The sequence below is a fragment of the Anthonomus grandis genome, chromosome 9, assembly GCF_022605725.1.
Source record: "Anthonomus grandis grandis chromosome 9, icAntGran1.3, whole genome shotgun sequence".
NCBI lineage: Eukaryota > Metazoa > Arthropoda > Insecta > Coleoptera > Curculionidae > Anthonomus > Anthonomus grandis.
The window spans coordinates 16832302-16858012 of NC_065554.1; the positions used below are offsets into that span (position 1 = coordinate 16832302).

The window sequence follows — 25711 nt, forward strand, 5'->3', positions numbered from 1 at the left end:
TGATATTTATTTGTTTTTTTTTGTTAGTTCTATTGCTAGAGGAAAATCATTTAGTTTTTATTAAATTATATAATTTAAGAGTTGTCAATATTTTATTACAAACATTTTTGAAAAAAGAAAAATGTTTTTTCTCCGAGATCTCCAATTCTAGTTCTAACTTATATACTAAAAAATATGATTAGTTAGCCCCTTGACATAAAAATCTACTAAATTGAATCCCTAGATATAATAAAAACTTATGATGAACGACTTTCGAACTTGATGAAATGAAAATGGGAACGTAACAGCCTACATCCCATGCTTTTAACAGGATAGAGTATACTGCAGTCAAATCTATTTGGTTTTTATTAAGAGATTATGCCATGTTGCCGGTCAATAATTAGAGAACCTATGTAACTTATTCTTCTGGGATGTATACCTCGGTCGATAATCTTACTGAAGAGTATTTAAAATTGTTACACGTTTACTAATTCTGTAAAATACTGAATGTACATATATCCGCGTTATATTTAAACATATAAAAATTTTAGATTATCTGACGTAGTATCCATAATAAATAAAATGTGAATCATTTCCTCGAAATAAGTGAAATCCTTTAAATGATTTTACTAGAACATTGTTTCGTTACGCTTTTAACTTACTTGTATCAATTTAGTATCTTCTAACGGTCTTTTTTTTAATATTTTACAGACCTCAAGACGTGACAGAGCCTTCTACAGAAAATCATTTTGTATCTTCAAGTCATTCAGAAATTATTCCAGCAAAAGAAGATTTAATATCAGCTTCCTCACCAGACGTCATCACAATTGACAGCAACGTGACGAAAGTATCAGTCACTGAACAAGCAGTTGATAATTCAACGAACTATTTTCAATCGTCCAATTATTTTAGTAGTGGAGGTAACGGTCTTATGCCTGTGGGAAGTGAAATTTTATATGGTATAGATAGAAATTTTGAAACTGTAGTTACCACTGAAGGTACTAGTGTTTGACAGACAGTAATTGGGTAAATAACATTTGTGATGCTTTTGTATACTATATGTGTAATAAATTGTCTGAATTGCTGGTCACTTGAAGAAGTGAATCGGCTTCTACTATAAAGGTGTCAAATATTTTAAAACATGATATTATTATATTTTGTTCTCTATAAATATTTTATATTGTTTTTCTCTTTTTTATTTATTATACATAAAATTATCTTTTCAGCGTCATTGTTATTCAGATCAAGAGTCTATTTGTATAAAACATAAGTTATCTCTTAAAATTATCTATTTAAATTTAATAAATATATAAGTAGGATATCGTATTGGTGAGATTGACATTTATTGTTAGTGAATTAGCTATAACGAATACTATATTGGTTGAAATTAAGCATGAGTTCATAGGAAAAAATTAAATTAAGTGTACATTATACATCTTCTACCATAATATGTGTTTAAATGCGTAATTGTGTACAGATAATTAAGTGTTTATTATTGTTATAATATAAAAATTTAACCTGTATAGATTTTTGTATTTTTTTTTCGAAAAAAATTATATAATATGGTAAGTTACTTAAAAAATATGTATTCCCTAAAGAATCTTTTCACGGATCTATTTTATTTCTGTACCTTCTAATAAAATAACTATTTATTTACTCTTTGAATTATTTTTTTAAAATATGCAATCTAGTTACCAGTTATTTAAAGGGTAAAAGTCAGAGGGTTAAAGTCAATGGCGAAGTAGCTGAATCCGTGCCATTATGTTTTGGGGTTCCACAAGGTTCAATTTTGGGGCCTCTTCTTTTTACCTTATATACTTCCCAAATGGCAAAATACATTGAATCTTGTAATGTACATTTTTATACAGATGATACGCAGGTCTACAAATCTTTTAATCCGGGTCGTGTTCTCGAGTGCATAAATGAAATAAATAAAGATTTGGAGTCACTGCTCTTAATTTCTCATAAGCACTGCGTCACTTTTAACCCCTCCAAGTCTTAGGTGTTGCTCTTTGGCAGAACTCAATCACGACAGTTGCATAAGGATAGCATTCAAATAAATTGAAATAATGATAATAAACTTGCACTTGTTGACCACGCTAAAAATCTAGGGCTGGTTCTGGACAGTGATTTGAGGTTTACTGAGCATGTCAGCATGTGTATTGAGAGAGCATTTCTAAATCTAAAGAAAATGCTTTGTGACTCTTTAGTGCTTTCGCACTTCAATTATGCATTGAGAGATGTGCATTGGCTTAGAATGGATGAGAGGCGCGTCTTCCATTCAGTTGTGTTATTTTATAAAATAATAGCAAGAAAGTGTCCCGACTACTTATACAGGAAAATAAAGTTTCGCTCAGAAATCCATAATCTAGATCTTCGCGATACGAGCTGTGTAACTATACCTCTTCACTCAACTTCTATTTTTGAAAGGTCTTTTAGTTACAATATAGCGAGACTTTATAATAGAGTTCCTCTGCACATAAAATCTCTCACACTAGTTTCTTTCAAAAGGTTTATTAGATCTATTATTGATCAGTTATTCATGTAGAAGACTTTATATTACAACAGTTATTTCTTTATGAAAATGGTTGCTGTAATTGGGTTCATACTGTAAAGGCATTTAAATTTGGATCTACATGAAATGTTGATTTTCCTATGTTTATTTATTAACTTATACATATTGCTATTTTTTATTGATATTCTTCTGATAGGTGAATGCTTTTTGGTGTTATATGCTAATTATTATGACAGATCTGTGTTATTATTTGTTATTTAGGTTTAGACTACAAAACATAACCTTCTTGAAGGTTATGTTTTGTGGTTTAGACCAATATCAAATGGTTCAGTAGAATAGCTTCTAAGCTAGACTGCGCCATATTATATCTTGTAGTAATAGCTCTTTACTGTTTGTTATTGTATATTTTCAAATAAAAGCCATTATTATTATTATTATTAAAACTCGGCAATAAAATTCACAAAAAAATATATTACAAATTTATAATAGAACATACAAGTTAAGCCTTGCTTCTTTGTTGCTTTTTCGCCGCCTTCACCTCTTCTAATTTTGCTTTTCTTTTGCTGTGGATCTTCTGTTTCAACTTCTTCTTTCGTCTTTCTCTTTTCTTGTCAGTACTAGTTTTTTCACCCTTGCCCACCAAATCTCCTTTTGTTTTATTTCTTATTTCTTCTGGTGCCAACAGGGCTGCATCACTTGCTGCTACTGGAGCCACTTCTTCCATGTTAAGTGATGGTAGATTGTTTATTATTTTTAACTCCGGTATAGCTGGAGTTGAAGTGAAATGATAGTTCGACAAGGCATCAAGTTTTGAGAAAAGGTTTTTCATTAGGAGTTTGACTTCCTTGTGGATTTCCGGCTCATGTTCTTGATTTTCTAAAGGATCCTTGTCTAGTGAAGCTTGTTGTTCTAAAAATTCTTTTTCATATATTTTCGCCAAAGACTCTTTGCTCTTTTCTTGATCCAAAACAAGTTTCTTTTTATACTCCAGAGGAGTCTCCACAGGACGAATTTTCTTTTCTACACTGTCGAAAGTTTTGTCCTTGATTCTTTGCCTAATTATGTCTTCTAACTGTAGAGATGTTTGTTCAGTTATAATCGGTGCAGGCCTAGAACGTAATTTATGCTCTAGGACTTCTTCTAGCAATGAATTTTGTGGCCTGTTTTCAGCAGTGATTTCACCTTTAAGATGCCAGGATTTCTCACGGACAGCTTGTTCCTCTAATTCTTGGATTTTGCGATTTAAACGTTCCTGGCGAAGTTCGAAAGTTGATTTTAGTTCAGCTAGGTCATTATTTTCATTGTTGTCATCTAATTCTTCCATAAGTCTGAAAAGTAAAATAAAAACCTATTAAAACCTAATTAAAATAAAAGAGAAAATTATTATCAATTCAAAGCTTTTACTATAAAAACAGATCGACATTTTTTTAAATTAAATAAAAAATTGTAATGAGGGATATAATTACTTTTAAATGAAAGTTTTTGGACTAGCAATACTTAACATACCTGTTTCTTTTTCTTTTAGGCTCACCATCCTCTTCTTTGGCCACAAAGTAGTCTTTAAATCTTGCGACTTTGGCCTCATCATTTTCACTCCCGTCTTCTTCACTGTCTGGATCTTCAAAAAAGTCTATGCTGCCTTCTTCATCCTCATCAGATTCTTCTTCATTTGGGTCCTTTTTCTTTTTTGGTTTCTCTTCATTTTCTATGAAAAATAAATTTTTCTCATTTTAAATGTGTCTTTCATAAATTTATCAGATTTAATTAAACAAGTATTAATAACAGCCAAATTATGAGAGATGAAAGTGAGATTATAATTTGAATCCTGCCTTTAGGTGCTAAATCTAAAGTTGACTGATATAAAAGCAAGATATTTTACTTTGACAGATGACACTGTTCTAGTATTGGAACAAATTAAATTGCTTTTATCAATCTCATATATCATAAATGGTATAACTCTAGAAAAAGTACCATATATAAAAAAATATCTAGGATTTCTTGTAGATGAAAATTTAAATTTGTTACCACATATACATAAATAGAAGATCTAATTAAATAATAATATAAGTGTTGTCTGCTGTGTATATGAGCACAGAATATTTATTTAATAAAAATACATTTCGAGTTTATAATGTCTTTTTCTAATAGTTTTTAGATATTTTTTTCCTGTATGGGGATGTGTGGCAAAGTTAATTTAAATAAAGCTCAACTATTGGAAAATAAAATACAAAAAATATTACTCAAATTTGATTGGCTTGCTACTGTGAGTCTAATTTATTCAGAATTAAATTTAAATAGACTTATTTAAATCATAAACAATAACAAAAATGTAACCTAATATTATATTTGACCATAATGTGCATAGTTACTCAATTAGATCACAATCATATCTATCAAGGATGAAGGTATATTTAAATATCTATGTAAGTTTTGTAAAAAATTAAAAGATTTTAATATTGCTGATTAATTAAGCAACATTAACAAAAATCCCTAAAAATTATGATTTTGACCATAACTTATGAAAAAGTAAACCAAGAATAATAAGTCCATAAGACCCAGAAGAAAAACTGATAAATGCTTGCCAGCCTAAGGTACAAATTGAAAATAAAAAATTAATGTTAATGTTTCTTCTTATAACAGAGAAACATAAACAGGAAATCAGATTCTGATAGTAATAAATTGGCACACAATAAATAATGAACAAAAAAATGTTACCAGAAACCAAAAACAAAATTATTTAGTTTGTTGTTGCATACCATTTTTGGTGATGGTGGTTTTGACATTAGTTTTTTTAGTACTCTCTTAGAGGATAGAAATTACCAACTTCATCATCATGTTTCCGAGAGTCCAATCATCATGTTTATGGCTACAGCATGTTAAATAGAAGAAATATTTTAAATTTGTTTGATTTTAAGTGGTACTAAATAAAAGTTTTTTAAATCCAGCTATAATCTACTGAAAAAATCTATACAGAATCAGATAAAGAAAAGGTAATACTTACCCAAGAAAGCTTCCATTTCGTTTAATTTAAAGAAATCATCATCAACTATAGATTTTGCACTCCCCTTTCCTGGTACTTGCTTTTCTACAGCTTCATTGTCAGAGCCAATATCCTCAATATCAGAGTCAAATGATTCTTCTCCATCCGAGTTTTTATTATTCTTATCTAAATTTTTTTCACCAGCATCAATTTCATCACAACTTTCATCTGAGCCATCACCACTTCCATCATTGGGTTGTATTTTATTGTTTTTGTCTACGAACTCCCTAACAGATTTAAATACTAAATTGTTCTTATTTACCAATAAAGAGCTAACTTCTTCAAGAGCATGGCTGATTGTATCTTCATTTTGAAGCTCGACTTGTTGCCAAATTTGTTCCAAATCAAAATTGTCTATTAAAAGTCTTTTTAAAGATTGTCCAGGTGGCTTCTTAGGTTCTTCACTCTTTGTAAAGTCGTAAAGGGATTTTAAATGTGTTTGAAGAGTTTGTGTTTCATTCTCACTAAGGCCCAGGTAAATTATGGGATTCTCAGTTTGCTTGGTGAACTTAGTCAAGAAAGTGTCTAAAGAACATTTGTCCATTTTAGTATTTACGATTATCAGATACTATTATATTGAGCAAAAGGAATTATTGAAATGAAAAACTGGAAAACATGTTTGTTTTCAAATTTGAATATAGTTTTGTTAGGTTAAGATTCTTTATGTATTTTGACTTTGACATAACACGTCAAACCCATGTGGATTTGTCTGATGGTGCGTTTACGTGAACGATTTGTCACTGCGATTCAGACTTTTCAGAGACATCGTTCCTCGCGGCTCATACTTCATCTATAGTCTAAGGCAGATTTCACACCAAAAAGATAAGCAAAAGCGATATCGTATCACTTCTATTTTCAGACCGCAACGATACAAACACGAAAACAATCAGTTAAAAATGGCAACCATAAATAACGTTTTGATTGCATTTTATATGCTACGTCGACGCAGGCAGAGACAAAAAAAGACGTTTTTGGGTACGACCTTTTCACGTTGCAAATGTATGTCATTCTGCGACTAGTAGACTGCGAGTAGTTGCCGCAGAAATGAATTCAGACTCAGAGAAGTTTAAAAGTTTTTATAGAATGAACCAAGAAAACTTTTTAATATTAGTTAAACTTGTTTCCCCATTGATTCTTAAAAAAGACACAAATTACCGATTAGCTGTGTCCCCTGAAGAACGTCTTTTGACTACATTAAGGTATGTTGAACACCTGTTTTATCATGATATAGATCACAGTTGAATTTTAAAGATTTTATTTGTTAACCTTAAGAACACAAAAAATTTAATTATAAGATAAAAATACTATGGTATGTTCCACATTGCAAAATATTCTGCAGCCGACGGTGATATAGATCTGGTAGAGCTGTCGTATACTGAAGGTGCAGAGCTCAATGCAGGCGAAGGAGCTCCAAATGGCACTGCTGAGGGAGTCAACTCCTCTGTCTCCTTCTCTTGTAAGAGAGTGTCAATTAGTTGAAGGACGCCTATTTTAAATCTTCGTTTCCGCTTGCAATCCATTTTAGTTACATCTGGCAGGAGACTTTGTAAAAATTCCAAATCTGCATTTGGCATAGTAGGGAATGTTTGCTTTTTTACAAAATCTATAAAACATGAGTCAGCTTCTTCTGCTAACGTAGATGTTGAAGGCCTGGAACAAATCCTTTTGTTTTGAGTTCTACTGAACTGCTTGTGTCGAATAGGTAAAGCATTGTTTTGAGTTTGCTTTTCAGTAATATCACTCCTTTGACTGTAATTTTGGGAAATATCTTTTGCTAATAGTTCACCTGAATCTTGCTGAACTGCCGATTCTTGTCCAATTTGTTTTTCTGAGCAATTTTCTTGACTTGACTTTGAAGCGTTTGACATTTCTGATTCCAACATAGACTCATCATTAGGTTCATCATTCGGAGTTGGTGAAGATAAATTACCACATTGTTTCCTTGATTTTATAAAGGGCAAGAGAAATGCCATCGCATCCTCTAAATAATATTTTTTATTACTAGCCCCTGATCCGCATAGAAGTTTCTTTTTCGCTCTCCTTAATGCTGTTCGTAAGTTCTTCCACTTTTCCTTGCATTTTACAACTAAAAAATAAAAAAAAAATATATTGCTTTATATTCAAGAAATAAATCCTACTAATAAAGACATATTTTTAGATATTTGGCGACAGGGAGCAGTTTCTCAACGCTGTCATTTATGTTTATTCGAGGAATCAGTACGATTAGTAACCTCATTGCAGAAACAACAGCAGCTATTTTTATTGCTTTACAACCGCATTTTCTGTCGGTACCGGATGAGAGAAAATGGATAGCCTCAGCTAAACGATATTATGAACTTTGGAATCTACCCAACTGCATAGGATCAATTGACGGAAAACACATCCAAATTTAAAAAATTCGTAATACAGGTTCTCAATACTACATTTACAAAAGTTATTTTTCTGTCGTTTTAATGGCAACAGCTGATGCTGATGGAATGTTCCTAACAGTAGATGTTGGCGACTATGGCAGAAACAGCGATGGAGCTGTGTTTAAAAGTAGCAGGCTGGGAAGAGTACTCGACCAAGGTGAATTAAAAGTTCCGGCACCTCGACCTCTCCCACACGATATAAGTGGAAATTCTTTTCCATTTTATTTTTGTGGCGACGAAGCTTTCCCACTTAGAAAACATATTATGCGTCCATTTCCACAAAGACTTTTAGATGATAAGAAACGCGTATTTAATTATAGATTGTCTCACGGTCGTAAAAGTGTCGAATGCGCATTTGGTATATTAGTGAGCAAATTTCGGATTTTCGAAACGCCCATTACATGTAATGAAAAAACCGTTGATAGCATAATAAAAAGTGCATGTGTTCTTCACAATTTTATTCGCTGTAAGGAGGGTCGATTTGTTCTACCGACTTTGGAACAGGATAGGGAAAATATAGAAAGCTCTTTGAGTACTCATTTGCCACAAGAATGTATTCAAATAAATGAAGCATGCTCTGCTATAACACTACGAAATTATTTACAAAATTAATTTATAACTCCTGAAGCAGCAATCCCATGGCAATGGAATTGTTACATAAATAATATTTAGTATTAAAATAATTATATCAAAATAATAAAATCTGTAAAATATGTGTATTTTGTTTTTTCATACCTGGTAATTGTGCTTCTTTCGCAACCAAATTCCATGCTTTTTCAGACTCATTTCGTTTCGCATATTCGGGTAATTTATAATTATAAATACAACTTTTCAATTATTTATACAAAAAGTATGTTCAGCTTTTCGCCCATATCGCTTGAATGATGGGCAACAAGTATCTGTCGCAACCTGTTTGAAATGTTTCTCAGATACGCATCGCCTATCGCTGCAGATATTTTCTTGGAACGATATCGCCGTCTACCGAAGCATGTTGTTTATTGCGTATCGCTTATCGCTTGTTGCTTATCTCTTTGGTGTGAAATCTGCCTAATTTTATGTCAAACAGGGGATGCGACATCGACAGAAAACATCGATAATATCGATGTCAATATCGACACCCACAATCGATTGCATCGATAATATTAAAAGAAATAATCGATATTTTTAAATATCAATTGTCTGTCTTGAAAATTTTACATAATTTTATTTATATTATCTTGAATAGGTATTTTGAACAGCTTATTTTCGTGTAACCCTATAAATATAAAAATCTGCATTGTTGTGACGAATTAATAATTATTTACTTATTAAAATCAATTTAAAATTACGCTCAATCTTATACGCTCAATTACTGAAAAGAATAAGAAAATAGATGTTTTCACGTATTTAAAAGAAATATAAACTCAAATTTATAACGGCACCTTTCGTTATATTTAATCTAATTAAAGTCTAATCAATCTGAAATAAGTAATTTGCTTGAGGTATCTTAATAGATTTTTTTATATACTCAGGAGCTGAGTTTCATCTATTGACCTAAGATCGTTTCTTCTTTTCAATATTTTTTATTTTTCTTTATTTTTCCTATTGAAATTAAAAAGAACGAAAAGCCTATTTATTGAATAAATAGACCTAATTTTAACCAACGTTGGGTAGTTAAATCTAGTGTCATTATTAAGATAAATAAAATTAATAAAAATAACTAGTGTTCCAGTAGGTGTTATCGTATCAGTTGAACTTGCCGGTGTAATGTTTTGGGATTAGCAATCAACAGAATTTTCAGAGAAAAAACACCGTTTTCTACTTCTTTGTTGAGTTATATCAATCACTAGTGTTGCTATCGAGCAACCTCGATATCGATTCCCACTTTCAGCATCAGAGTATTGATTAATAGTTCTTGAATTATACTTGGAGGCTAATGGTTTGCCTTCAATTTGAATTTGATCATAAGTTGATTTGTGCATACTCTTTAGATGGGATTTTAAAAAGTGTTTTCAGAAGTCTTTATTTTTTTTGGAACATAATTTGTATTATTGTGCATGGGTATTTTATCAAAATAGCTCTAAATTTTAATTTTAAATAACACCTCAATTAACCTTTAAACTATGTAAAAAATTTATTGTAAAATATTGATTCACTAAAAAATTTTTTTTATTAAAATTCCCCGGCTTTAGACCAATAACCTTATATAACTTATGTAAACTATTTCGATGTTTTGTGGTAACACTGGTAACATCCAGATTCTGAAATGTTACTGTCGATGGCAAAATATCGAACATCGACCAAAAAATATCGATGTTTTTGTAACATCGATGAATATCCGACATGCCTACAAACTACAAACAGCTGATTCCTGTCATAACTTTTTTTTGTTGGTTATGGTTATATGATGTGTATTAATTACAAATAAATTGTTATGTATAAATTTTTTAAATTATTGCAAATATTAGGAATTAATCCTTACTATGTCGAACATCTCCCAAACACCAATGTATTTTAATTAAAAGTGGATTCAACTATCAATATTCTAGGTGGATTAAGCAGAAGGATTGTAAACTTGTAAAAAAAATGCTTAGAAGTTTTTGTAATGTTTATGCTTTGTCGAAGATTTTCACAATTAAACAATGTCTATTTAATACTCAGCTTTCTATTGGCTGCAGGCTTTTTATTTGAAATGAAAGTCCTTTATCATGGACATCAGAGAACTCTCCGATTAGCTGATTATGACTCTCGGGTAAGCAAGGTTACTACTAATAAGCATTATTATATAATTTTTATCCTATTATAGTTAAATGATCTATCAGATAACATAAAATCCGTTATGAGGATAGCAAATGTTACATCTGACCTGTCACAGAGACTGCACTATTCTTTAAAAAGGAAAAGGCTTCATAATAAAAGCAAATTAAGTTAACATTACTATCAGAGTGATGCAACCAAAGATTCTACCAGTCAGTCTATATGGTGACAAATACATGCACAAATTTTAAGGAAAGGTACTAACAAGCTTCACTACATTAATTATAGGAAATGTAGTTTATTTTTAAAAAATGTGTGTGATGATAAGTTATGGCCAGTACAACTATTTTACCAAATTATGAATTATGTTAAAAGATCATTTATCATCCCAAATAGCTATGCACAATAGAACTTTAAGATAATTCTAAGTATATTTCTCGGCCTACTTGAATCAATAGTATTAGATGTTGTAATAATATTATAAGTAAGGTATGGGCAACTTGTTTTTTATGATTAATTAACTGATTTTACTGTATGTAATCCAGCACAATTATAGTTATGCAAAAACTAGTATATAAGAAAGTAAATATTTTCAATTTTCATATTTAGATAACTTCTTGTCCAAGTGAGTGTTTTCACTTATACACTTTAAGTGTTACATTCTTATTTTATTACTTTGGCATTATGCTTATAGCATTTGCAAGATGTCATTTATTTAATGGAGGACAGCTGCCACCAAATTAAAGCAACCAGAGCCAAGCATGATTAAACAAAACTTAAAATTTTTTTTTTAATTATTTGTTGTAACATTTTCAAAAACTTAAACTTTGTACACCTTGCTTTTTTTACATATGTATGCCATAAGCTAAAGATATGACTAAATCTGCTATGTCTGCTGGGTTGTGTGACTTACAGGTGCATTCTCCCATGTTATGATTGTCTAATCAATTTCAATTCACTAATTTTTAAATTTGTTTTAAATTCTAGATAACCAAAGAATATTTTCAACTCACTTATTTGAAACCAAATCAGAATACCTTGTTTATAATTAAAATGGTTAGCCAATCCTTAAAGTAAATACAAATCTTGTTCAATCAGCTTTCTAAAAACATGTGGATTATGAGGTATATTAAAAACATTAAGTGGCATTATCTAGCAAGCATAGCAAAATTATTATATTCATTTTAAGCCACATTTCTTTATTTTGTTTAAACTGTCAATTTTAATAGATAATATTACATAACATTCTATATATATAATGTTGAACATTAAAACACTATTAAAAAATATTAAGTGTGTGATAAATACATAATTGCAAACCAGGAGTGTACTAGAGTAGTGTGTACAGTAAAAGCAGTAGTTAAAAAGTTATTTGCTATATTTTCTATACATTAATATTTAAAATAAGTATAATGTTCTCTTTGGGGAAAATGATGTGAGCCACCTCAGGCCATTTACATTGAAAAGTTTCAACACTTTTTGTTATGAACTAGTCATTTTACTTTATCTCTGCTTGCCTTCTACAGTTACCTTATTGGATAAATATTTTTAATATACCTGTTATTTGTAAAATATTCTGCTGCATTTGACATGTGTGTTACATGTCAATTAACATCTACACGGCATAAATGCCGATTTTTTAAACAGCACTGAGATGTTCTAGTGAACCTTGTCTTAAAGCTTTAAACCAGAAGTAGAAATAAATACATTAGATTTTTCACAATTTGTATAATCTTAAGTTCTTAAGAGGAAATCTTAGAAGGTCCACTTAATTAAACTAAAGTAGTGCAGTAATTAGAAGTCAATTTTAAAATTTGTTGATGTATGATATATAGATAGTATGTTTCATATTATTGTGCTCTTGATGTAAATATATGGCCAAATAGCTCTTACCAAATTTAGGGTAGCAATTAAGTCAATTCTAATTTATGAATGCAACTAAATAAACAAGCCTATTTATCAGTTAGTTGGCTGCTGTCTAGATAAATACATATGTTCCATAAAATTATAATTTCATGCCTTAGATGTATATGTAATCTGACCTGTTTGACCATTAAATTCCAAAATAATAGATCCTAAGAATTCTAATGATTAAAAAATTCAATGCTTTGATATACTTTTTGAACAAAAATTCAACAAAACTTCATTCTGGATACCAACATTTCTATTAAGGTTTTCTCAACACCAGTAGTGACATTAAATCCTTCCATCTACGTTATTAATAACATCGTTGATTGAAAAGGGAAGCGCCTTGAATTGATTGAAAAAGCGCCTCTTCAATCAACGATAACATGTTCAATTTTCTTTTTTTTTTTAACCAAAAGATGTATGTAATGTTGCCGTAATGGGTGGGATCAGCACAGGTTTAATTGTAATTTTCACCTGGAGAAAAGCTAATCTATGTAAGTTGTCCAAGCTTCATAAAAAGTTATGCACTAGGCTACAGCTCAAATAATAGATTTTATTATTGTTACATGTTATTATTTATTAATTCTAGGATATTTTTTACTAACTTATTATATGTATAGTATATTATATTGTACTTATGTAATAATTGTATTATGATCTGTTACTAAGTTTGAAATTTTATTCAGTGTTTTGTAATTTTTATGTAACAATAAAATATATTTATATTCATTAAAAATATACGTTTTTATTTTAATCTAGAAGTTCTTAAAGTAAATATATATTTACGCCAAAACTTTTGTTTTCTAATGTCACTACGAGATTCTTAAAAATATATTTCACCACAAATTATCCAAACCCATACAAGAAGGATGCTCTCTAAAAGCACCCTTATCTTCCAAAACTGAATGAGGGGCACAGATCCAAGGATCCTGCGTTTCTTTCTGCCAATCAAACAATCTTTTTCTAAGATCTTCTAACGTAGGTTTCATACTAGGTTTCCCTGCCAAATTTGACACCTCAGATGGATCGAATTTAAGATCATATAACTCCCATTCTGGCCTTTTGTAGTATTGCTTTAAAGTTTTGAACCAGAAAGTTTCTTGAGAGGATTTTGTCTTGTTAAGAAGGTCTTGAAAAGTGGGTGATACATAGAAGTCTTGGTCAATGGGAAACGGACTGAAATAATTTATGTTATGGATCAACTTATAACGTTGCGTCCTTATCATTCTCATAGGATAGTACATCGTTACTTCGTGTAAATTATGACTGGCAAAAATGGCTTCATTTGTTTTGTCAGTTGGCTCTAAAATTTTAATATATGGACAATTCTTCCTAACTCAATATAAAAAAAAATATTTAATTACCTTCTATTAACAGTGGAAGCAGAGTTTTTCCTGTAAAATAACGTTTTTCTTTAATTTCATTAGTTTCCCATATTTTACTATCATTTGGCGAGATATCAAACCAGTCTAAGATGGTCGGAGTAATGTCTACAATAAGTGAAGCTATGAGAGCAGTTTTTTACTATTTAGCAATATTGTTACCCAAATGGCTTGCCAATGAATTAGTAACTTGGTTCCTCCTTTCTCTATGATAAGGGGATGAAATAAACATAGGTTCAGCAATGCCGGAATCATAAAAATTAGTTCTACCATTTGGAAATGGTATTCCATTGTCTGAACTAAAAATGACCAACGTGTTATCTAAATGACCAGAATCTCTCAATTCTTTTAACACTAATCCAACACCTAAAAAAATAATAGTTTCAGGTTGTTTCAATTTTTATTTTTTATAAAGACTAACCCTGATCTAGTCTGGACATGGTAATATATTGCGAAGCAATATCTCTTTTAGCGGCCTCACTGTTTGGGACATAGTAAGGAGGCTCAATTTCATCCCATTGGTAGTGAATCGGTACCCAGTCTGGGATCAAACCCATGCCTATAGTTTAAAAAATGTTTTATTGATATCAGATCCATAATATTAGGTATTTGTGTGACTAATCTTTCATAAATTTATTATAAAGAGTGATTTTATTATGACAATAAAATATAATTTCTTTTCAGTAATGTATGTAAGTTATTTTTTTACTAAATTACTGCGCATATAACTGACTTGTCTTACCTTCTTCTCCATTACCAAACTTCTGACAGAATTCCCCAAATTCTGGATTTGTATGACCGCAACGGTGAGGATCATGAAAAGCGACATATAAAAAGAATTGATCATCCGTCATATTTTTTAAAAATTCCCTGGTGAGCAATTTAATAAATGTGATATTTCTGCCCACTTGTAAAATTGAATGATTTTCTTCCGTTTGCGAATAGTCGAAAGGATAAACATCGTCTGGACCGACGTGTTTTTTCCCAATAATCCCTGTTTTAATGCCATTTCTTTTTAATATTTTCGGCAAGCTGTCAACGTTATCCAAAGAGTCAAAATGATGTACTCCTTGATGCAAACCATACATTCCATTTTGGTGAGACGGTTTGCCCGTTAAAATTGCTGAACGACTAAAAAGTTGAGAAAATAACTTAATGTATATGAGTAGTTTAATAAGAAATTTACCTGGGTGAACAGCTACTAACCGATGTAAAAGCCTTATTAAAAATTAAACTATTTTTGGATAATTCATCTAAATTGGGCGTTTGGCAGATTTTGTTACCATAAGCGCCGATTTCGAAACCCGCGTCGTCAGCTAAAACGAGAAACTTACTTCGGTATCAAACTTCCGTATACATGGTGAAAATGTAAAAACTTGAAATGACCATATATTAGGAACGAAAAAAGTTTTATTCCGTTTTTCGTGAAACAATAAACGATGAAAACAATTTCTATAAAACGAAGGGGGCACAAAAACAAGCGTATTAACTCACCCCTATCTGATGCAACTGCAACTGGAGATCGAGAGATACATCATAATATATAACACACATACATGATTAAATATTGAAAATAATTTCAGTTATTTTAAAAACAATAATAGCGCCTATTTTAAAAATTTTCACGTAACTTTACAAATGTTTCTCTGGATGTAGAATGGTATTCCTGAACTATTCTATGCTGGAGTTGCTCTAGTGACTCAAGTTGCGTTTTAAAAACCACAGAGTTTAGGTGATCCCACAAAAAGAAGTCAAGAGGTGTTTAGGTCCGGAGATCTAAATGGCTATTCAATAGGACCTCTTCTTCCAATCCACTCGATAGGATAATAAACATGCAACCATTGCCTAACGGGAACTACATAATGAGGATACTCCATCCTGTTGGAATTGTCCCTCCAATTTTCTAATTCCTGCCCTATTAGTGGTTCGATAGGCCTCTGTAGCATTTCAGCGTATGCATGTCGGCTTTTCCTGGTATAATTATTGAGCTGATAATACCATCTCCCAATATATCAGCTTAAGAGTTAATTTTCTGGGGGTACCCTTCTCTGAATACGCGTGGGTTCTCGTTATTCCAGTAACAACAGTTTTGCTAAACAAGTCGAGGTTCTGCCATAATTATATATATCTGTCATTATTTCAGAAAATTAGATTCTTCTGTCCGGGTTGTCGTCATCATGTTTTGCAGTTTATAGGGATAAAACTGAAGTACCTAAGTATGAAATTTAAGTACCTTTCTTATCGATTCACGAGTTAATCCAACTGGATTAACTCGTGATCCAACTGGTTAATCCGTTATTACTAGTTAATCCAACTCGTCAAGCAGCTGAAGAAGTTGAATTAATTGCAAACTGACCCAAAAGTTCAATTTGCGCTGTTTCGTGAGTTTCCTCGACTTAGATCCGTTGATTTCTATTTTTATTTTATTCATGACAGATCCAGTTGCTTCAAATTTGGCTACTAGTTGGCGAACATACTTCGGGCTTACATTTTGACCTGGATGCCTTTCGTTAAAACGTTGAGCTGTCCTTAAGAAACATTTATTCTGTGAACCATAAATGAAAATAATGTCCACACGTTCAGCTATGCTGTACGTTATTGTTAAAGATAAGGAGTGCTGCTTTCGTTTAAAATGAACCGAAAGTCAACTGTTCTTAAAATAATAATACCAGTACAACTTACTTTTAAAGTAAATTCTGTAATTATTATCACGCTTTTATTAAATGCGAATATTTATAAACAACGGTTTTTTTTCGGAAACAAACCACAGGCTCGACATGTTTCGAATGCTTAAGAGACATGCCAGTATATCGGTAGCCATTATTTTAACCATTTAATTAAATAGTCATATAAAAAAAAATTAAAAATGTGTTTTTATTAATTGGTTTTCTTGATAAAGAGAGAAGAGTTTTCTGAAATGTGCCTTGCTATGGTATTATTGGGAAGCATTTTTTAAGATGGTGTATCACTCGACCTCTCTTTCTATTTAAGATTTGAGGGGTGTATCTCACCCTGTCTAAGGGATGGCAGATAAGAGTGAGATAATATGCTTATTTTTGTTCCCCCTTCGTTTTATAGAAACTATTTTCAGTGATTTTTAATTCAGATTTTGTTGCTAATATATAAACCTGTAAAGACTTTTTGGAAGAAAGGGAATTTTGAAAGGCTTAGAATTTTAGATTTTTTAGGCCAGCGAGGAAATAGGCTAGCCTGGAAAAATCGGAATTTCGGGTCTTTTTGGATAATAAGTCAGAATTCTGGATCTTCCTGGGTTAACGAAATCAGTTTCACCCAGAGAGGCTGAAAATTTGGATCTTTCTAGGTTAGCGAGATCGAAGTGTCTTCATTCTGTTCTTACTCTTTTTAAGAAAAATCTTTCTTCTTTCTTTTAATATTTAGTTTTTCTGTTCATTTTGCCAGTTTTCCCAATTGAAATTTTTTAAAGACAATACTTTATCCAATTTTTAAAATTTCATTCAGAAAGCCCAAATTTTCTATATATTTTTTACTTGATATCTGTAAGATTTAAACATTTTAAGCTCTGTGGGACAATCCAGGTTTGCTATACTATAAGTCCAAAACCTGGACAAAATTTCACTAATACCTACAAATGATGAAATGCGTGGGTGAAATACATAGAAATGACCATTTATTTTTATAAAAGATGTTGAACTAGAAGGAAAATGGGACCTTTTTGCTTGTGTTAATAAGCGTTATGTAAGTTCAATGTCCTGTATAATCCAGAAAAGTTGTATTTGAATGGCTTCCCTATAGAGCTCATCTTTAGGATTTAAGAACGTTAACGAACACGTTAACGTTTTTAGCAGTATGATACTTTCGCCCCGGTACGCTAAGTAAAAATATAATTTTTCTTCGTCATACCAGAAAAATAATTTACTCACAAGGGGAGGGAATAAAAAAATTGATTAGTAGTTCGCAGTTTAATTATCCTAGTCTTCGTCTTGAGATCGCAATTACATGACCATCCTTTTTCTCCCTAGGTCAGAAATCTATTTTTTGAATTTATTGTAAATGTGCCCTTAGGCATCTCTGTCAAAAAAATGATAACATAACCTATTTTTATTTGTTTTGCTCGGCATAAACGCAAATAACTTCTGTTTACGTGTCTCTAACACTCTGATAACGATATTTTCTGCTTACCTATGATTAATAGTACATTTCGCTTTACTTTGTGGTTATCATTTATTGATATAACGTAAGCAACATAGTGCAAAACTAAACACAACAAGACAACTTTACACACCATCTTGAACTGGTTCAAAGTACTTTGAGGTCAAAAAGAAAAGAGAAGAAGTGGTAACTGGCCCGAATTATACCATTACTGATACAATTTAAATTTTAAAATGCCCGGGAAAATTTTGTGCTTGTTTGATGTGGATGGTACACTTACCAAACCCAGGAATAATATTGATGCTTCTTTAGAAGAATTTTTACAAAAAAAACTAAAAAACAAATGCACCTTAGGTAGGTTGTTAATAAATTCAAATTTGAAATGATTTACTTCCACTTACTTAAAGTTAACTTTGATTTACTGCATACATAATTATTAAAGAACATTAGAATAGTTATCATAAATTAATACTTTTATCATGTAGGAAAAAACTAAGGGAATGTTAACATAATATTATATTCAAGCATCAAATGTAAAATTTATATGTGAACTTGTAGAGGTGGGACATTAGGCGACACTTGGAATTATTAACATAAAGTTTTTGATTTAATAATTCAAAGCCCTTTGACATTTTTGAATCAAATATCAAAATGTAGTTAGTTTTACTATAGGTTTTCTTATTAGAGGATTAGTATCAAAAATGTAGGAAGAAGCTAGTGTGAAGGAAGAACAAATTCTCATGCCAATTCAAGTTTTTTTAGTACTTTTTATGAACTGAGATAAGGCATACATATGTTAATGTAAATTTATTTAAAAACCTCTTTGAACCAGACAAAAGCAATATAAATTATTGTTAAAAATGTGGTTTCACAGGATTTATAGTTGTATTAATCACTAAAAGTGTAATATTGATAATTCATTATAACCTGGAAAAGCTTGTTATAACTTGAAGTCAAAGTAAAAATATGTTTTATTATCATAACCATATTGTTATTGACAAAGAGGAAAATAAAAATATGAAAGTTACAAATGTAGTATACAAACAGCAGATAACAAAAACTCACAAACATACTGACATGTATAGAATTAAAATGCATAGGTTCAGATAGTCCTATGGTTGGAACCTTTGGTGTGATGCTCAAATTACAAGACAGTTTTACCACTAACCAAAACTCTTTATTTAGATTAAAAATAAAGAGTTTTGTAGGTGTTATTTCAACATTGTTGAAATAGACAACATACAAATTATTCAGGGCTAAAAATGTACAGTTTAAGTAGTCATTGACTTAAAATTTATATACAGTGCATTTTTTTTATCTCGGGTCATAGGGTTTTACGTGTAATATTTTCAACCCCATGTTTTGTAGTGAGTTTTTGAATGCCACGTTCCCAGGACGCTGGATTGGACGTTTTGGGCCATCTAAATGGCCGTCGCGAAGCCCCGACCTTTCGCCTTTAGATAACTTTTATTGGGGCTATCTATCATCGAAAGTGTTTGATATTGTTAGAGGCAGACCCAACAATATCGAAGAACTTCATAATAGAATTATCGAGGCTTCGCGTACCATTACTCCCCGGCAGCTCCTAAATGTTAAAAGACATTTCTACAACTGTCTGGGCTTTTGTTTGGCTCAATTTGGAGGTCACTTTGAACAATCTATTTGAAAGGTTTTATTTGTTTATTGTTGATTTTTGAGGAAATTATTTTGTGTCACTGTCAGATATTTGTCTACCTGCTTTGAAGTGTAAAGGTAATGAAGGTTACGAGGTGCAGAAAAAGCAAACTTTTTCATCAGAAAAACGTATTTTAAATAGGTTTCTCGCAAATTTTTCGCAAAATAATGGGATTTTTTAAAGTCTGTTAACTTAAACTTCACTTGTTCTAAGTTTCAATCCTATCGATTAAATAGAACAGGTTCTGACATGGGGTTGAAAATATTACACGTAAAACCCTATGACCCGAGATAAAAAAATGCACTGTATATGAGACAAGCAGCTTAACATCAATTCTGAAACTCTTGTAATTATCAAGCTGCCTGATTGTAAAGGACATGCATTTTAGTCAAAGCTGAGTGGGTTCTCCATTTTCCATGGTTTCTCCATTGTCCATGGTATTATAATTAAACATTAAACATTGTCCAAGTATTCATTATAAAAAATTGCTTTTTGTTTTCTCATTAATCTAGGTATTATTATTTGTGATTTCTGCAAACTCTAGATTATGCTATTCTCAATATTGTGGATGTGACACAGGCAGGGAATATTTTAAGTCATGTAAAATAATGACCCTATTATAAATTAATATGAGTCAGGAAATATAAAAAAATTATGTTGTGGGGTCTGATGATTTAGCTGTGAAATGGCTGCAATAATTTAGTTTTACTTCAGATAAGATTGAGTAGAGTAAGCACCAAAGAAATTAAATTATGTAACTGCATGATAAAATATATCCTTACTACATAATATAAAATTTTAAAAAGTACAGTGTTTTAGAATCTGGTATACAAGATTGTATAAAATTCTTATAAAACTCCTTACTTTTATAAATGAATGAGATGTTTCACATATTATATTAATAATTAATGGAAGTTAATAAATTACTCTTCTTCAATGCCAAAAAATTTAATTTAGCCTTTCACACTTATATAGCATTGGTTGGTGGCTCAGATTTCAAAAAAATTTCTGAGCAAATGCTGGGAGATGATGTGATTCATAGATACAACTATGTGTTTACTGAAAATGGATTAGTATGGTTCAAGAATGGAATTGAAGGAGGTATGATGTAAAATTATATTTACAAATATCCATACAATTCAGTCCATATCTAATAATGTTGGTTATGTGCCTTTTCAGATCGACAAAATATTGTAAAACACATGGGAGAAGAAAATATCCAGAAGTTTATCAATTATTGTTTGGAATATCTTTCAAAAATCACCCTACCAGTGAAAAGAGGTACTTTTGTCGAGTTCAGATCGGGAATGCTGAATATTTCACCCATCGGTAGATCCTGTTCTCAATCAGAAAGAGATCAGTTCGAAAAATATGATAAAGAACACAATATTAGAGAAAAAATGATTGACGCTTTGAAAAAACAATTTCCCGACATTGGATTTACTTATAGCATAGGGGGGCAGATAAGTTTTGATGTTTTTCCTAATGGCTGGGACAAAACCTTTTGCTTGAGATATCTTGAAAATGAAGGTAATGAGGTTATTTAATAAAAAAAAGGAATAAAATTGTTTCTTCAGGCTTTGATGAAATACACTTCTTTGGTGACAAGACTAGCGCAGGAGGTAATGACTTTGAAATTTTCAATGATAGTAGGACTGTTGGCCACACTGTAACTAGTCCAGAGGATACCAGAAAACAACTTGAAAAAATGTTTAATTTATAGTAATATTTATGTAGATTTTCAAAACACTTATTATATATAAATATTTGGATTTCTCAGAGATTTATTTCACCCTGCTTATCTTAGGGTCATATTATGAAGTAAGACGGGCAGTATAGTGATAATTTAACAAAAACAATTTTAAATATGTAACCAGTATAAGAATATATTTTTATAAAACAATAACAGTATACTTTTAGAATATAACAGTATGGAATATAGAAAAACTTTTTGTTTATATACCTAAACCATAAAAAGTGTAAAAATAATGTGTGAGTTATATAAAAGTCAGTCAGTTTATTAGGCACCTTGATATTTTGGCTTTCTCTTTTCCTTAAATGCACTTAAACCCTCTATCCTATCTTTGGTAGGAATTATTTGAGCATAACAAGCCTCCTCTATTGTTAAACCTAAAATGATTAATTATCAGCATAAATATAGACAGATGTGGTTATTCTTACAGTACCTGTTTCCAAATCAACTTCTATTCCTCTATTTATTGCCATCTTAGCCATTTGCAAGGCAAGAGGTCCATTTGGCAAAATTTCTTCAGCTATTTCTAAAGACTTTATATATGCTGCCTCACCTTTTTCATCTTGTTCGAGTACATGATTTACCAATCCTTGAACCAAGAAAATCATTCATAAAAGTTACTAAAAAAATAGATCAGTAGTACCCAAAGCATGTGCAGCCTTTCCGTCAACAATTTTAGAGGTGAAAATTAGTTCTTTTGCTATGGAAGGACCTACAATTCGTGGTAATCTTTGAGTACCCCCAGCTCCAGGAATAATGGCTAATTTTGTCTCCACTAAACCCATTTTTGAGTCGCTAGAAGCTACCCTAATATCACAGGCTAAAGCCATCTCCAATCCACCACCTAAAAGATGCAAAGTAGTACATACAGTATTTTTTATTTGTTGTACATGCCTAAAATATGCATCTATAATTAATATATTTGCATAATAATATGTATAGATACTTATTTTCTCTAAATTGGTAGCAATTAAAAACTATAATATTTCAAGTAGTATTTTACTGACCTAGAGCTACGCCATCAATAGCAGCTATAACTGGAACAGGAATATTCTGAAGCTTGTTCATTAAAGCTCTAAGGTTTGTCAGAAAATTACATACCTCTCGTGGAGTCATTTCTGCCCGTTCTTTTAAATCTGCCCCTACACAATAAGATTACAGTGATTAAAAAAAAATTTAAAAAGTTTTTCAGTAAAATCTTACCTGCACAGAATATTTTTGGAGTCATGCTTCTCAGAACAACAACTCTGGCCAGATTTTCATAATTTATTTTGTCAATGTACCGACTCAATTCTTTTACTAAATTGACACTAAAAGAGTTTTTTTGTTCTGGTCTATTAAGGCCTGAAAATTATTAAATTTATGAATGAGTTATTAGTTAAACCAATATATTTTCGTTTGTTAAAGAAAACTGAATTAAGTTGATGGTGTATGCTATTACTAAGGAACTAGTGTTGAGAAATGGGTTAACCTATAAGTAAAGGAAGAAGGAATGTTTTACATATTTCTTGATTTTTTATCATGCTTTCTCTATATATCACAATAATGATATGTTAATTTATTACTCATTAGAAACTCAGTTAGTTAGTACTAAAGTTAATTCTAAGACTAAAGCTTTTAAAAATTTTATCCCGATTTTTATACTTGGGCAAAACGAACTCATGTTGCTTGTCAGCATTTCAAAAGTGAATGAAATAATTATGTCAAAAGTATTTGTTTTATATGTAAAAAGCGTAATTTTACATGCAAATCTTGCTTCATACAAAAAAAAGGCAGGAAATCAGATTTGGTCCTGAACAAGGATTTTAGAAATAATATTCCACATACTAAGTTTTCTTTATAGAAAATTCAGTTTAAAATCCCGTATGGACACCAAGAATACATTTTTTTTTAAATATTTCACATCAAGCTTTTTTGTCTAAACCACAATAAATACACTGAAACAATCATTAGTCTAAAATATATTATTGTAATAAAAAAAATGAATGGTACAACACAAATACCAGCAATAGATTAAAACCTAAACTATATCCATTATTATTTATGAAATTTGAACAGTACTTACAATATATGATTATTATATTTAATATTTAAAATACACATTAACTGAAATATTACCTGCACCCTATAAAGCAGGTTTTTTTTTTTAAAGCAGTTAATTAGAGTAATATTTCTTTTACATTAGCAGTCTCACTTTTCTACTATATTCACACAATTCTACTATATTAGCATTCAATTTTGACCTTGAAGCTGTACTCACAACTCCAAAAGGATCTGCAGGACAGATATTTTACTTGCGCAAGTTAGCTGTTTATAACTTGACAGTTTATAATATTGGAAATCAATATGGCATTTGCTATCTATGGGATGAAACCCAGGCTAAAAGGGGTTCAAATTAAATCGCTTCTTGTATCTATGAATACGTATTATCCAATCCAGAAGTAACAGAAGTTAGAATGATGTCAGATGGCTGTGGTGGCCTGCAAAAGATTTCAAATTTTGCTACTATGTGTATGCAGCTCATTTCTGTTCATCCTAGCTTGAAAATCATAGATCATAAATTTTTCGAAAGTGGACACACTGAAATGGAATGCGATTCCATACATTCCAAAATTGAGCAGAAAGCTAAGCATGTTCCTGTATACATTCCTGAAGGTTGGGTGCAAGTAATACGAGATGCTCGTATGAAACCACGCCCATTTGAAGTGAGGAGTAGAAGCTTTGATGATGTTTATGATTTTAAAGAATTTGCAGTGCAAAAATTTGAAATGAACAAAATACCATGGCGTAAGGTTTGCTGGATTCGTTATCTTAAATCGGACATGACGAAGGTGTTTTACAAAATGGATTTGGAACAAGAATTTCATGACATAAACTGCATGAAAAAATTTCGAGGTCGACCAAAAACAGAGGAGTTAAAAAAATCATATGAATGTGAGTTACCCATTGCGAAGCCAAAATATCAGGATTTACAAAAAATGTGTTCTGATTTAACAATCCCAAAAGTTCATCACAGTTTTTACAAGTCACTAAAAATTAATAATAATGTTAGGGATAGATTACCAGAACCAGATGACAGTGAAAATACTGACTCAGGTGAAAATTAAACCATTTCACTTTATACTCAAGCTCATTTAAACATATGAATTTAGTTCCTTTTGTATTTTCAGTATTTTTTGAGAAAACCTTTTTCGTTTTTATAGTTTATTTTGCCAATGATTTAGAAGTTTAAGTAGTTTTGTTTTCTTAGATTTATAGATCCTGAGTTTATCCTAGTTTCCCAATGAAAATACACATGTTTATTGATATTTCAAATCAATAAAAATTTTGAAAATCATTGTGTCTTTAGGTTTTCTTATTGTACTGTAAGTGATTTGAAGGAAAATTTTGCAATGCCAAATCCACGAATGTGACGTTTTGGAAGGTGGGGGCTAATAAACAGAAAAAATTATAAGCAAGTCATAAACTGTCAAAGTAGACCCTATGTCTGATGTCCCAAAAAATGAAATTATTCCGACAAAAATCTGAATTTTCATAGAGTATCAAAACCTTCAAACCCAAATATCTCCAAATCACAATTTTTCACGTTCTTGGTTTTGGCATTGGGTCGACGATATATTTGTATATAATATATAATTCCCTCCACCAAAAATGTATTTTGGATTACCAAACGAACCTCTCTCTTTTCAGTGTCACCTTTGAAGCATAAAATAGAACATTAATGGAGACAACTGTACATACTTATTTATGATTTTAACAGTCACATGAAATATTTTCTTACCAATAACAGCGATGCCTTCATACCTTCCTTGTAAATAGTTGAAAATTACATCATGATTATGTCCTTTTTGTGAATAATTACCAACAAAAAACAAATTTTTGTTAAACCTAAAAAGACTACAAGTAGCAGCTGCTCGGTTCAGTAACATGGCGAATGTTACTAAAAAAAAATGTCTGTATGAAATTTTTAGGCATTTATCAGTTTTTTCCTTATCTTTTTATTTGTTTGAAATTAAAAATAAAAACAAATAATCTACATGGTAATGACAGATGTCATTACAGCACGCAACTCACACAAGTTCAAACAAACGGACACGGGACAACCAGAGATATTTGGTAGTTACCAAATGTTTTCGTTATAGCACTATTAAAAATTATTAGCAAAATGTCTTTAATATATT

The 25711-nt window shown here is 30.9% G+C and overlaps 5 protein-coding genes and 1 long non-coding RNA gene across 6 annotated transcripts in view; 3 read left to right on the forward strand and 3 right to left on the reverse strand.

The window, feature by feature from the left end:
• The window catches only part of LOC126740380 (Golgi-specific brefeldin A-resistance guanine nucleotide exchange factor 1), a 34515-nt gene extending 33212 nt beyond the window's left edge, over window positions 1-1303 (forward strand). Inside the window, exon 31 of the mRNA XM_050446366.1 lies at window positions 691-1303. Coding sequence (XP_050302323.1) covers window positions 691-991 — 301 coding nt within the window. The 3' untranslated portion in view covers window positions 992-1303. The remainder of the gene's footprint in view (window positions 1-690) is intronic.
• Window positions 1304-2945: 1642 nt separating this feature from the next.
• Window positions 2946-6205, reverse strand: LOC126740669 (U3 small nucleolar ribonucleoprotein protein MPP10). The gene is made up of 3 exons (XM_050446794.1): window positions 5496-6205; window positions 4001-4199; window positions 2946-3822 (listed from the first exon to the last, which is right to left on the reverse strand). The coding sequence occupies exons 1-3, from the start codon at window positions 6076-6078 to the stop codon at window positions 2994-2996; spliced, it is 1611 nt and encodes a 536-aa protein (XP_050302751.1). The 5' UTR covers window positions 6079-6205; the 3' UTR covers window positions 2946-2993.
• Window positions 6206-10113: 3908 nt separating this feature from the next.
• LOC126740300 (uncharacterized) lies at window positions 10114-13325 on the forward strand. Its single transcript, XR_007661858.1, has 2 exons — window positions 10114-10676; window positions 10731-13325. It is a non-coding gene; the product is annotated as an uncharacterized LOC126740300 (long non-coding RNA).
• On the reverse strand, window positions 13255-18264 carry LOC126740297 (N-sulphoglucosamine sulphohydrolase). The gene is made up of 7 exons (XM_050446258.1): window positions 18133-18264; window positions 15158-15287; window positions 14714-15102; window positions 14393-14530; window positions 14134-14337; window positions 13954-14079; window positions 13255-13892 (listed from the first exon to the last, which is right to left on the reverse strand). Exons 1-7 carry the CDS (start codon window positions 18236-18238, stop codon window positions 13426-13428), a joined length of 1560 nt encoding a protein of 519 aa, XP_050302215.1. The 5' UTR covers window positions 18239-18264; the 3' UTR covers window positions 13255-13425.
• A 44-nt stretch (window positions 18265-18308) lies between these two features.
• On the forward strand, window positions 18309-21549 carry LOC126740299 (phosphomannomutase 2). Its single transcript, XM_050446260.1, has 4 exons — window positions 18309-18456; window positions 20753-20878; window positions 20957-21307; window positions 21355-21549. Exons 1-4 carry the CDS (start codon window positions 18336-18338, stop codon window positions 21498-21500), a joined length of 744 nt encoding a protein of 247 aa, XP_050302217.1. The 5' UTR covers window positions 18309-18335; the 3' UTR covers window positions 21501-21549.
• Window positions 21550-21647: 98 nt separating this feature from the next.
• LOC126740298 (methylglutaconyl-CoA hydratase, mitochondrial) lies at window positions 21648-25560 on the reverse strand. Its single transcript, XM_050446259.1, has 6 exons — window positions 25312-25560; window positions 22734-22874; window positions 22538-22672; window positions 22174-22374; window positions 21964-22119; window positions 21648-21907 (listed from the first exon to the last, which is right to left on the reverse strand). The coding sequence occupies exons 1-6, from the start codon at window positions 25457-25459 to the stop codon at window positions 21798-21800; spliced, it is 891 nt and encodes a 296-aa protein (XP_050302216.1). The 5' UTR covers window positions 25460-25560; the 3' UTR covers window positions 21648-21797.
• Between the last annotated feature and the right edge of the window lie 151 nt (window positions 25561-25711).